Here is a 13,886-nt window from a genome sequence, read left to right as displayed (position 1 = left end):
TCCAGCTGCCAGAAGCCTCCTCTCCTCACTGCTCACCTCAGCTTCTTACCTCCACTAGAGGGCGATATAACTCAGTAGGTGTGCGTGATAGCTGCTGCTGTGAGGAGAACACGTGTCAGACTGAAGGTTGAACCTCAGCGAGTTTCTCCTGTTGAGTTAAACCTTGTTGTGGAGATGGAACATCGGCTCTGGATGATTCTTGCTGCTCTGGTCTTTGGTAAGAAAGAAAACACAACATGATTCCTCGTAAAGCAGTTGAACATGTTACTGATCTGGTGTCAGTCAGAAATCCTCTTTCTTGATTTGTCTCTTCCTCTACATGTTGTGTTCTTCCTCAGAGTGTGATGGAGACGACAGAGTGATGCAGCCGACCGGAGGCGTCACTGCTGCTGAAGGAGAGACTCTCACACTGGGTTGTACTTTTCAGACCAATGATCCAACTCCAACTCTGCTCTGGTACAAACAACAAGTCAACGATTTCCCAAAGCTTCTCCTGCGACGCTTCTCAACACAAGCAGATAATCCAGCAGAAAGACAGAGGGACAGAAGAACGGATGCTGCTGTCAACCAGACCTCATTTCCTCTGAAGATCCAGAAGCTGCAGCTGTCAGACTCTGCTGTGTACTACTGTGCTCTGCAGCCCACAGCGACAGGAAACTACACAACTCTGTACAAAACCTGTGGAGCAAAGACAATACTCCTCTTCATCCACTAGAGGGAGTCAGACAACACCAGTTGTGATAATGAGGTATTTTTAATTGATGTTTTATTTTATTTGTAAGTTTGTAAAATCTAATTCTCTGTTGGTTTCTCACGGTTTCTTGTGGTGCACCACAGGGTTCAATCCTGGGTCATCTCATTTTCTATTTTCTTGTCGAATTTGGATCTTTTTAATTCCTTAGAACAACATGAAGTTTTATATCTTTTCTGAAAATGTCCAGTAATTATGGCATAAGATACTTTCAAGACAAACACAAAAGTCCTCACCCTCCACTAGAGGGAGTCACTCACTGCACAACCTCAGTGTTTCTTATGATCCAGTCCAGATTCTTTGTTGTGATGATTAAACAGACGAATGACCAGCAGATTATTTTCTATATAAAATAACAGAAAGTCTCAAAGATGACGAGATGCTGTGTCATGTTCACTGTGTCATGTGTTTTTATACTTGAGGCATCGACCAATATTGTCCCGTCTCTGCTGTTTTATCTTTAAAGTTGAAACTGGTTCAAAACCACAATTGGACAAATCACAAGACGTATAATACTGAACTCTACTGTCGCAGTTTCATCGGTTTCCCTGAAGCTCGAGTCGTCTCCACGTACGAATCGTTTTCACAGCAGTATCAGGTGATTAGCTGGCCCCGCCCACTGAAGTCCAACTCGACCAATGAGATTGTTGGAGTGTCCAGTGCAGAGATGTTGGAGGAAGTAAAAGCACAATCAGCTTGATGTTGAGGACGACTGTGCAGCAGAGAGGCTGCTGAGTTGTTTCATTCTACTGCAGTGGAAGAACATTGATCATCTGTTTGGCTTCAACTACGAAGACTAAGACATGTTGCTTCACCTCTTTTTGTTTTTATCTCCCTTCATAGGTGAGTTTTACAACTAATCTCTGTCTCACTGAACCTGTGGAATAGATGATATTTGCCTGTTTCAATCCCATAATGATCTTTGTCATGACGTCCTGTGTGATGTAGTTTGGACCTCAGCTCCAGTGGAGCAGTTTCTGTAAAACTGTCTTTTGGTCTCAACCTCATGAACAATGTTGGTCTCCTTCACTCTCTCTTCTGTTTCAGGACTAACAGCTGCAGACAAAATCTATCCTCTAAAAAATGAAGTCAGTAGAAGAGAAGGACAACCTGTCACACTCACATGTGACTATGAGACAACAGATGATGATGTTTATCTTTACTGGTACAGACATGATTCTGACCTTCAGGCTCCTCAGTTTCTTCTCTACAAAGGAGCGAGGTCACGGAGTGATGAACAACATAATCCTGATAAACGATACGAATCCAAAACAACCAGATCATCAACTGAAATGACCATCAGCAACCTAACCCTGGCAGACAGCGCTCTGTACTACTGTGCTCTACACACAGTGATACAAAGTGTAGAAGAGGCTGTACAAAAACCTGAGCACACAGATCTGCCTCGTCTCCAAAGAGGAGGGAAGTGGGATTCAAACCACCGCTTCATATCAGATGGATTCTGATCATTCCGGTTTCATCAGAGTCATCGTGGTTACAGCTGCTGATGAAAAACTGTATGAGGATTCACATGAGCAGCAAATCCACGTCAGTGACAAAGCACCTGGACGATGCATCAAATAAAAGACAACATGCAAAATATGAACCAACACTGACTGTGGAGCACTTAGTGATCAGCAGCGCCCCCTGCAGCCGTCTGAGGTGAATAACTCTGTTGGGCTCTGTGTCTGATGAAGAGATTTTCTGTTAAAACAAAGTGAATCAATGTGTTGACTCTGACTGAGTCGTCCCACTGGATATTACCCATGATCCTCTGCTTCCTGACCCTGAAGAGCTGCTGCTGTAACAAATCCACCAAACTCTGTTCAGAACTCTTCATGTTTCAACAGTTTCCTGCTGAATATTGGAGATAAACTCTGGTTTTTAATAACTTCAGAGTCTCTTTAACTGATCTCAGTTCAGCTTCACTCTTCAACTGGAGCTGATTGTGACAGTTGAAGCTGACTCTCAGTCAGTTCTTCTCACAGGAGATGGAACCCACTCACCAGAGCAGAGCTGGACCACCTTGTACGCTCACACATTGTGTCGGGCCCCGCAAATCAAGCAAGGCCCGCCTCCCCTTGTATCACAGCAAATGTCTCAGCGAGTGAAGCGTTGGTTTTAGCCACGAGTTCTGAGCAGCTGTGTGTTAATGTGCAGCCACTTAGCAGCACCTGCATTTAAAGAACATCTGTAACTGGGGAAGCTCCAGACAATATCCTGGGTTCCACCTTTATTAGAGTCCTCATTGGAGGATTTGATCTTCCACAGCAACTCCACTTTGTATCTGAGCCACAAATACTAAAGTGGGAGTTTATATTCAAGAGGAAAAACTGTGTCCAAGAACATAAGAAGTCAGATGGAGCTGAAATATTGATTCTGAGATAACGTGTACTCTTTCTGATCAGAGATATAAAAGAGTCAGAGGAGCTTCACAACACTTCTGGAGCAAAGTGAATCTACAGCAGATGTGAAGGAGGAAACTGTGATATTTCAAACACTGACGACATAAGACAAGATGCAGTGGGACAGGAGAGTGAATGAAAAGTGTGCGAGGGTAAAGTTGTGAGTCGGGGCCGAACAGGGCCGAGACTCCTCCTTCTAATCTGAGTCTAAACACAGAGATCACAGCTTCTTTCCTCTTTCTACTCACAGTGACTCAACACTGCAGATATGACGCCTCTGTTCATCTCAGTGCTGCTGGCTGCTCTGTGTCTTGGTACGAACACAACTCTGTGTCTCTGATATCAACACAACACTGACCTGACTCACACTGATGGTGTTACTGCTGTTTTACAGAAGGCAGAGCACAACAAGACACTGTGCTGCAACCAGAAGGAGACGTGACTGCGACTGAAGGAGAAGCAGCAACACTTGGCTGTCGATACGTCAGCAGCTCAGCAAGTGCAACTCTCCTCTGGTACAAACAGGAAGGAACCAACAGCCCAAAATTCATCCTGAGCCGCCTTCTAGTGGGAGAAGGAAACAAGGCAGACGACTTCAGAGAGAGATTTTCATCCACACTGAATTCCACATCATTTCCTCTGAAGATCCAGAAGCTGCAGCCGTCTGACTCTGCTGTGTACTACTGTGCTCTGCAGCCCACAGTGACAGGAAACTACACAACTCTGTACAAAAACCTGTGGAGCAAAGACAATACTCCTCTTCCTCCACCAGAGGGAGTCACTCACTGTTAAACCTCAGTGGTTTGTGATGACGTTGGTTTCACAATAAAACAAATTCTGACAATCATCAGGTTCTGTAGGATATTTCTTAAATGTGTGGTGTACCACAGGGTTCAATGCTGGGTCCTCTCTTCTTCAGTTTACATGTTGAGTTTGGATCATTATTTGTCTAAAAAACATCAATTTCATGGTTTTGTTGAACATGTTTATAGTAAAATTACACTGAAGTCCAGTGATTATGACAGAAGGTTTGTCACATGTGGAGTTTTGGTCTCAAAGACCTTCAAACTTTGTGTGAGTCTAGAACTTAGATCCTTTTACTCGTCACTAAATGTCTTTAAACCAGGTGAAATCAAATCTACTCTGTTGGTTCATGTTAATCATAAAAGTGACACTGAGCTTTTTTTTCTTTATCAGAAGAATAAAGTTTAACTATGATGAAAAACTGTCGTTGCTACTTTAGGAGTTTAAAACAGGTTCTTGTTGTGTTGGCAAACTGTTTAAAGTGACGGACGCTTTAAATCATCTCAGCTACTTTCTGTAACTTCTGTTATAAAGACCAAACACTAACAGAATAAAGACTGGCCCCGCCCACTGAAGTCCAACTCGACCAATGAGATTGTTGGAGTGTCCAGTGCAGAGATGTTGGAGGAAGTAAAAGCACAATCAGCTTGATGTTGAGGACGACTGTGCAGCAGAGAGGCTGCTGAGTTGTTTCATTCTACTGCAGTGGAAGAACATTGATCATCTGTTTGGCTTCAACTACGAAGACTAAGACATGTTGCTTCACCTCTTTTGTTTTTATCTCCCTTCATAGGTGGGGTTTTACAACTAATCTCTGTCTCACTGAACCTGTGGAATTATCTAAATCTTTCTTCTGCATTTCATGACAGGAGGTTTATTTGTGAGTTTAACAATTTACTCTGTGGAAAAATCTTCACATTTAGAAGAAAAGTCAAGAACCTGTTGAGTCTGTTGATGTTTGATTCTCTTCAGACTTACTGACATGAATAATACTCATCTTGCAGCCATGGGTTCCATGTACAGCATAACGCCAGAAAGTCCTGAAGAAGTAGTTTCAGAGGGAAGACACATCAACCTGACCTGTAAATATAACGGATCCATCAACAACATCCAGTGGTACCGACAACAGCAGAGATCCAGACCAGAGTTCCTGCTCTACATCACAGAGGACGGATCCATTCATCCAACTCTGTCTGATTTCTCTGCTCACATCAACCAAACTGAGAAACGAGTCAAACTGCAGATCTCCTCTGCTGCAGTGACAGACTCTGCTGTGTACTACTGTGCTGTGAGGCCCACAGTGACAGGAAACTACACAACTCTGTACAAAAACCTGTGGAGCAAAGACAATACTCCTCTTCCTCCACCAGAGAGAGTCAATAACAGGTTTGTGTGTTTGAGCTGAAAGCTGCAGAATCAACAGACGTGTGGTTTAGGTGTTGGTAACAAGCAGTGATATGAGAGGACGGACAGAGAGGGAGGAGCAACACTGTCAAAGAGCAGAGCAGAAAAGACCTCCTGCTGTGCTGCATTCAATATCTACACCAGACATCAGATAGTGTCTGTAAGATGTTCCCTCTGCGTCACGCTGGAGTCTGGCCTTTGTTTCTCTTCATCCTGAAAGGTCGGTCAAAGCAGGAATAACAAATGTCTTCAGAGGATCTGTTTCTAGAAACCACTGGAACAGACAGTCAGAGTTTAACATGGTCTTTAACCACATGTTTCTGTTTCTGTAGGTGTCAGCTGTGAAAAACTGACTCCAGACCAGACTGCAGAGTTCAGTGTAGAAGGCAGCACTGTTACTCTGTCCTACAACGTCTCCAGGACAATAACTGGTTCTGATCATTTCTTCTGGTATCGACAGTATCCAGGACAAGCACCAGAGTTCCTCCTGTACATCTCAGGGTTGAATGTGACAAGAACGTCAGATTCTCTGAAGTCAGAAACAAGGTTCTCCACTCACCTGTCTGGAGATGATGTCAAACTGCAGATCTCCTCTGCTGCAGTGACAGACTCTGCTGTGTACTACTGTGCTGTGAAGCCCACAGTGACAGGAAACTACACAACTCTGTACAAAAACTCCAGCTGCCAGAAGCCTCCTCTCCTCACTGCTCACCTCAGCTTCTTACCTCCACTAGAGGGCGATATAACTCAGTAGGTGTGCGTGATAGCTGCTGCTGTGAGGAGAACACGTGTCAGACTGAAGGTTGAACCTCAGCGAGTTTCTCCTGTTGAGTTAAACCTTGTTGTGGAGATGGAACATCGGCTCTGGATGATTCTTGCTGCTCTGGTCTTTAGTAAGAAAGAAAACACAACATGATTCCTCGTAAAGCAGTTGAACATGTTACTGATCTGGTGTCAGTCAGAAATCCTCTTTCTTGATTTGTCTCTTCCTCTACATGTTGTGTTCTTCCTCAGAGTGTGATGGAGACGACAGAGTGATGCAGCCGACCGGAGCGTCACTGCTGCTGAAGGAGAGACTCTCACACTGGGTTGTACTTTTCAGACCAATGATCCAACTCCAACTCTGCTCTGGTACAAACAACAAGTCAACGATTTCCCAAAGCTTCTCCTGCGACGCTTCTCAACACAAGCAGATAATCCAGCAGAAAGACAGAGGGACAGAAGAACGGATGCTGCTGCCAACCAGACCTCATTTCCTCTGAAGATCCAGAAGCTGCAGCTGTCAGACTCTGCTGTGTACTACTGTGCTCTGCAGCCCACAGCGACAGGAAACTACACAACTCTGTACAAAAACCTGTGGAGCAAAGACAATACTCCTCTTCATCCACTAGAGGGAGCCAGACAACACCAGTTGTGATAATGAGGTATTTTTAATTGATGTTTTATTTTATTTGTAAGTTTGTAAAATCTAATTCTCTGTTGGTTTCTCACGGTTTCTTGTGGTGCACCACAGGGTTCAATCCTGGGTCATCTCATTTTCTATTTTCTTGTCGAATTTGGATCTTTTTAATTCCTTAGAACAACATGAAGTTTTATATCTTTTCTGAAAATGTCCAGTAATTATGGCATAAGATACTTTCAAGACAAACACAAAAGTCCTCACCCTCCACTAGAGGGAGTCACTCACTGCACAACCTCAGTGTTTCTTATGATCCAGTCCAGATTCTTTGTTGTGATGATTAAACAGACGAATGACCAGCAGATTATTTTCTATATAAAATAACAGAAAGTCTCAAAGATGACGAGATGCTGTGTCATGTTCACTGTGTCATGTGTTTTTATACTTGAGGCATCGACCAATATTGTCCCGTCTCTGCTGTTTTATCTTTAAAGTTGAAACTGGTTCAAAACCACAATTGGACAAATCACAAGACGTATAATACTGAACTCTACTGTCGCAGTTTCATCGGTTTCCCTGAAGCTCGAGTCGTCTCCACGTACGAATCGTTTTCACAGCAGTATCAGGTGATTAGCTGGCCCCGCCCACTGAAGTCCAACTCGACCAATGAGATTGTTGGAGTGTCCAGTGCAGAGATGTTGGAGGAAGTAAAAGCACAATCAGCTTGATGTTGAGGACGACTGTGCAGCAGAGAGGCTGCTGAGTTGTTTCATTCTACTGCAGTGGAAGAACATTGATCATCTGTTTGGCTTCAACTACGAAGACTAAGACATGTTGCTTCACCTCTTTTTGTTTTTATCTCCCTTCATAGGTGAGTTTTACAACTAATCTCTGTCTCACTGAACCTGTGGAATTATCTAAATCTTTCTTCTGCATTTCATGACAGGAGGTTTATTTGTGGAGTTTAACAATTTACTCTGTGGAAAAATCTTCACATTTAGAAGAAAAAGTCAAGAACCTGTTGAGTCTGTTGATGTTTGATTCTCTTCAGACTTACTGACATGAATAATACTCATCTTGCAGCCATGGGTTCCATGTACAGCATAACGCCAGAAAGTCCTGAAGAAGTAGTTTCAGAGGGAAGACACATCAACCTGACCTGTAAATATAACGGATCCATCAACAGCATCCAGTGGTACCGACAACAGCAGAGATCCAGACCAGAGTTCCTGCTCCTCATCACAGAGGACGGATCCATTCATCCAACTCTGTCTGATTTCTCTGCTCACATCAACCAAACTGAGAAACGAGTCAAACTGCAGATCTCCTCTGCTGCAGTGACAGACTCTGCTGTGTACTACTGTGCTCTGCAGCCCACAGTGACAGGAAACTACACAACTCTGTACAAAAACCTGTGGAGCAAAGACAATACTCCTCATCATCCACCAGAGGGAGGCACTCACTGTTAAACCTCAGTGGTTTGTGATGACGTTTGTTTCACAATAAAACAAATTCTGACAATCATCAGGTTCTGTAGGATATTTCTTAAATGTGTGGTGTACCACAGGGTTCAATGCTGGGTCCTCTCTTCTTCAGTTTACATGTTGAGTTTGGATCATTATTTGTCTAAAAAACATCAATTTCATGGTTTTGTTGAACATGTTTATAGTAAAATTACACTGAAGTCCAGTGATTATGACAGAAGGTTTGTCACATGTGGAGTTTTGGTCTCAAAGACCTTCAAACTTTGTGTGAGTCTAGAACTTAGATCCTTTTACTCGTCACTAAATGTCTTTAAACCAGGTGAAATCAAATCTACTCTGTTGGTTCATGTTAATCATAAAAGTGACGCTGAGCTTTTTTTTCTTTATCAGAAGAATAAAGTTTAACTATGATGAAAAACTGTCGTTGCTACTTTAGGAGTTTAAAACAGGTTCTTGTTGTGTTGGCAAACTGTTTAAAGTGACGGACGCTTTAAATCATCTCAGCTACGTTCTGTAACTTCTGTTATAAAGACCAAACACTAACAGAATAAGGACTGGCCCCGCCCACTGAAGTCCAACTCGACCAATGAGATTGTTGGAGTGTCCAGTGCAGAGATGTTGGAGGAAGTAAAAGCACAATCAGCTTGATGTTGAGGACGACTGTGCAGCAGAGAGGCTGCTGAGTTGTTTCATTCTACTGCAGTGGAAGAACATTGATCATCTGTTTGGCTTCAACTACGAAGACTAAGACATGTTGCTTCACCTCTTTTTGTTTTTATCTCCCTTCATAGGTGAGTTTTACAACTAATCTCTGTCTCACTGAACCTGTGGAATAGATGATATTTGCCTGTTTCAATCCCATAATGATCTTTGTCATGACGTCCTGTGTGATGTAGTTTGGACCTCAGCTCCAGTGGAGCAGTTTCTGTAAAACTGTCTTTTGGTCTCAACCTCATGAACAATGTTGGTCTCCTTCACTCTCTCTTCTGTTTCAGGACTAACAGCTGCAGACAAAATCTATCCTCTAAAAAATGAAGTCAGTAGAAGTGAAGGACAACCTGTCACACTCACATGTGACTATGAGACAACATCAGATATTGTTTATCTTTACTGGTACAGACATGATTCTGACCTTCAGGCTCCTCAGTTTCTTCTCTACAAAGGAGCGAGGTCACGGAGTGATCGTCAACATAATCCTGATAAACGATACGAATCCAAAACAACCAGATCATCAACTGAAATGACCATCAGCAACCTAACCCTGGCAGACAGCGCTCTGTACTACTGTGCTCTACACACAGTGATACAAAGTGTAGAAGAGGCTGTACAAAAACCTGAGCACACAGATCTGCCTCGTCTCCAAAGAGGAGGGAAGTGGGATTCAAACCACCGCTTCATATCAGATGGATTCTGATCATTCCGGTTTCATCAGAGTCATCGTGGTTACAGCTGCTGATGAAAAACTGTATGAGGATTCACATGAGCAGCAAATCCACGTCAGTGACAAAGCACCTGGACGATGCATCAAATAAAAGACAACATGCAAAATATGAACCAACACTGACTGTGGAGCACTTAGTGATCAGCAGCGCCCCCTGCAGCCGTCTGAGGTGAATAACTCTGTTGGGCTCTGTGTCTGATGAAGAGATTTTCTGTTAAAACAAAGTGAATCAATGTGTTGACTCTGACTGAGTCGTCCCACTGGATATTACCCATGATCCTCTGCTTCCTGACCCTGAAGAGCTGCAGCTGTAACAAATCCACCAAACTCTGTTCAGAACTCTTCATGTTTCAAAGTTTCCTGCTGAATCTTGGAGATAAACTCTGGTTTTTAATAACTTCAGAGTCTTTTTCACTGATCTCAGTTCAGCTTCACTCTTCAACTGGAGCTGATTGTGACAGTTGAAGCTGACTCTCAGTCAGTTCTTCTCACAGGAGATGGAACCCACTCACCAGAGCAGAGCTGGACCACCTTGTACGCTCACACATTGTGTCGGGCCCCGCAAATCAAGCAAGGCCCCGCCTCCCCCTTGTATCACAGCAAATGTCTCAGCGAGTGAAGCGTTGGTTTTAGCCACGAGTTCTGAGCAGCTGTGTGTTAATGTGCAGCCACTTAGCAGCACCTGCATTTAAAGAACATCTGTAACTGGGGAAGCTCCAGACAATATCCTGGGTTCCACCTTTATTAGAGTCCTCATTGGAGGATTTGATCTTCCACAGCAACTCCACTTTGTATCTGAGCCACAAATACTAAAGTGGGAGTTTATATTCAAGAGGAAAACTGTGTCCAAGAACATAAGAAGTCAGATGGAGCTGAAATATTGATTCTAAGATAACGTGTACTCTTTCTGATCAGAGATATAAAAGAGTCAGAGGAGCTCCACACCACTTCTGGAGCAAAGTGAATCTACAGCAGATATGAAGGAGGAAACTGTGATATTTCAAACACTGACGACATAAGACAAGATGCAGTGGGACAGGAGAGTGAATGAAAAGTGTGCGAGGGGTAAAGTTGTGAGTCGGGGCCGAACAGGGCCGAGACTCCTCCTTCTAATCTGAGTCTAAACACAGAGATCACAGCTTCTTTCCTCTTTCTACTCACAGTGACTCAACACTGCAGATATGACGCCTCTGTTCATCTCAGTGCTGCTGGCTGCTCTGTGTCTTGGTACGAACACAACTCTGTGTCTCTGATATCAACACAACACTGACCTGACTCACACTGATGGTGTTACTGCTGTTTTACAGAAGGCAGAGCACAACAAGACACTGTGCTGCAACCAGAAGGAGACGTGACTGCGACTGAAGGAGAAGCAGCAACACTTGGCTGTCGATACGTCAGCAGCTCAGCAAGTGCATCTCTCCTCTGGTACAAACAGGAAGGAACCAACAGCCCAAAATTCATCCTGAGCCACTTTCAACTGGGAGAAGGAAACAAGGCAGACGACTTCAGAGAGAGATTTTCATCCACACTGAATTCCACATCATTTCCTCTGAAGATCCAGAAGCTGCAGCCGTCTGACTCTGCTGTGTACTACTGTGCTCTGCAGCCCACAGTGACAGGAAACTACACAACTCTGTACAAAAACCTGTGGAGCAAAGACAATACTCCTCTTCCTCCACCAGAGGGAGGCACTCACTGTTACTCTCACAACCTGAGCTGAGTCGCTGCACCAACCTCAGATCAAGTGAACTGATTTGGTCCAAGATATTACGACACATACACCAAACCAGTTTTCAGCAGAACTTCAACAGACTCCACAGATTTGAGTTAAAGCCTCAAATCCCGTCTGTCTCCATCCTCCCATCACTCAGCAGCCTCACAGGAAGCAACGGAAGAGAAGCTCAGAAATGACAAGTTCAGTGGAAAAAGACGATTGAAATAAAGTTCATGAAGTGAGATTCAACTGAGAAAACGTGAACAACAACATGTGTAGGAAATGTAAAACCAACTGGTCCAATGTTTCAGGAATCTCAGAGAATTTGGAGTCATTTGAATATGAACGTTGATGCTGTCATGTGGCTTTTCAGACAATATCTTACAAGACACTTTATTGTTCAGAAATGTGTCACAAGTACAAGAAAGAAACAGAAAGTTGAACCCAATAACAGGTTTGTGTGTTTGAGCTGAAAGCTGCAGAATCAACAGACGTGTGGTTTAGGTGTTGGTAACAAGCAGTGATATGAGAGGACGGACAGAGAGGGAGGAGCAACACTGTCAAAGAGCAGAGCAGAAAAGACCTCCTGCTGTGCTGCATTCAATATCTACACCAGACATCAGATAGTGTCTGTAAGATGTTCCCTCTGCGTCACGCTGGAGTCTGGCCTTTGTTTCTCTTCATCCTGAAAGGTCGGTCAAAGCAGGAATAACAAATGTCTTCAGAGGATCTGTTTCTAGAAACCACTGGAACAGACAGTCAGAGTTTAACATGGTCTTTAACCACATGTTTCTGTTTCTGTAGGTGTCAGCTGTGAAAAACTGCCTCCAGACCAGACTGCAGAGTTCAGTGTAGAAGGCAGCACTGTTACTCTGTCCTACAACGTCTCCAGGCCAATAACTGGTACTGATCATTTCTTCTGGTATCGACAGTATCCAGGACAAGCACCAGAGTTCCTCCTGTACATCTCAGGGTTCAATGTGACAAGAATGTCAGATTCTCTGAAGTCAGAAACAAGGTTCTCCACTCACCTGTCTGGAAATGATGTCAAACTGCAGATCTCCTCTGCTGCAGTGACAGACTCTGCTGTGTACTACTGTGCTGTGAAGCCCACAGTGACAGGAAACTACACAACTCTGTACAAAAACCTGTGGAGCAAAGACAATACTCCTCATCATCCACTAGAGGGAGTCACTCACTGTTAAACCTCAGTGGTTTGTGATGACGTTTGTTTCACAATAAAACAAATTCTGACAATCATCAGGTTTGTAGGATATTTCTTAAATGTGTGGTGTACCACAGGGTTCAATGCTGGGTCCTCTCATCTTCAGTTTACATGTTGAGTTTGGATCATTATTTTTCTAAAAAACATCAATTTCATGGTTTTGTTGAACATGTTTATCGTAAAATTACACTGAAGTCCAGTGATTATGACAGAAGGTTTGTCACATGTGGAGTTTTGGTCTCAAAGACCTTCAAACTTTGTGTGAGTCTAGAACTTAGATCCTTTTACTCGTCACTAAATGTCTTTAAACCAGGTGAAATCAAATCTACTCTGTTGGTTCATGTTAAGCATAAAAGTGACACTGAGCTTTTTTTTCTTTATCAGAAGAATAAAGTTTAACTATGATGAAAAACTGTCGTTGCTACTTTAGGAGTTTAAAACAGGTTCTTGTTGTGTTGGCAAACTGTTTAAAGTGACGGACGCTTTAAATCATCTCAGCTACTTTCTGTAACTTCTGTTATAAAGACCAAACACTAACAGAATAAAGACTGGCCCCGCCCACTGAAGTCCAACTCGACCAATGAGATTGTTGGAGTGTCCAGTGCAGAGATGTTGGAGGAAGTAAAAGCACAATCAGCTTGATGTTGAGGACGACTGTGCAGCAGAGAGGCTGCTGAGTTGTTTCATTCTACTGCAGTGGAAGAACATTGATCATCTGTTTGGCTTCAACTACGAAGACTAAGACATGTTGCTTCACCTCTTTTTGTTTTTATCTCCCTTCATAGGTGAGTTTTACAACTAATCTCTGTCTCACTGAATCTGTGGAATTATCTAAATCTTTCTTCTGCATTTCATGACAGGAGGTTTATTTGTGGAGTTTAACAATTTACTCTGTAGAAAAATCTTCACATTTAGAAGAAAAAGTCATGAACCTGTTGAGTCTGTTGATGTTTGATTCTCTTCAGACTTACTGACATGAATAATACTCATCTTGCAGCCATGGGTTCCATGTACAGCATAACGCCAGAAAGTCCTGAAGAAGTAGTTTCAGAGGGAAGACACATCAACCTGACCTGTAAATATAACGGATCCATCTACAGCATCCAGTGGTACCGACAACAGCAGAGATCCAGACCAGAGTTCCTGCTCCTCATCACAGAGGACGGATCCATTCATCCAACTCTGTCTGATTTCTCTGCTCACATCAACCAAACTGAGAAACGAGTCAAACTGCAGATCTCCTCTGCTGCAGTGAC

The 13,886-nt window shown here is 43.3% G+C and overlaps 7 gene segments (V, D, J or C); all 7 read left to right on the top strand.

The window, feature by feature from the left end:
• Positions 1-94: 94 nt before the first annotated feature.
• Positions 95-655, top strand: LOC118117486 (the record flags this gene model as incomplete). The annotated part of the segment is given in 2 exon segments: positions 95-217; positions 339-655. Coding segments are annotated over 2 exon segments (360 nt in total), but the record flags the coding sequence as incomplete, so codon positions are not given.
• Positions 656-1,403: 748 nt separating this feature from the next.
• Positions 1,404-5,490, top strand: LOC118103887. The segment is given in 2 exon segments: positions 1,404-1,594; positions 4,965-5,490. Coding segments are annotated over 2 exon segments (441 nt in total).
• Positions 3,313-3,963, top strand: LOC124851428. The segment is given in 2 exon segments: positions 3,313-3,470; positions 3,551-3,963. Coding segments are annotated over 2 exon segments (444 nt in total).
• Positions 5,467-6,269, top strand: LOC124851427. The segment is given in 2 exon segments: positions 5,467-5,584; positions 5,697-6,269. Coding segments are annotated over 2 exon segments (477 nt in total).
• A 1,197-nt stretch (positions 6,270-7,466) lies between these two features.
• Positions 7,467-8,247, top strand: LOC118103881. The segment is given in 2 exon segments: positions 7,467-7,634; positions 7,847-8,247. Coding segments are annotated over 2 exon segments (426 nt in total).
• A 2,470-nt stretch (positions 8,248-10,717) lies between these two features.
• Positions 10,718-11,426, top strand: LOC118103879. The segment is given in 2 exon segments: positions 10,718-10,915; positions 10,996-11,426. Coding segments are annotated over 2 exon segments (462 nt in total).
• Positions 11,427-11,438: 12 nt separating this feature from the next.
• LOC118103877 lies at positions 11,439-12,748 on the top strand. The segment is given in 3 exon segments: positions 11,439-12,097; positions 12,210-12,519; positions 12,670-12,748. Coding segments are annotated over 3 exon segments (444 nt in total).
• The last annotated feature ends 1,138 nt before the right edge of the window (positions 12,749-13,886 follow it).

The sequence above is a fragment of the Hippoglossus stenolepis genome, unplaced genomic scaffold (genome assembly GCF_022539355.2).
Source record: "Hippoglossus stenolepis isolate QCI-W04-F060 unplaced genomic scaffold, HSTE1.2 HiC_scaffold_32, whole genome shotgun sequence".
NCBI lineage: Eukaryota > Metazoa > Chordata > Actinopteri > Pleuronectiformes > Pleuronectidae > Hippoglossus > Hippoglossus stenolepis.
The sequence above is the reverse complement of the archived record's forward strand: the minus strand, read 5'-3'. Positions and strand labels throughout refer to the sequence as shown.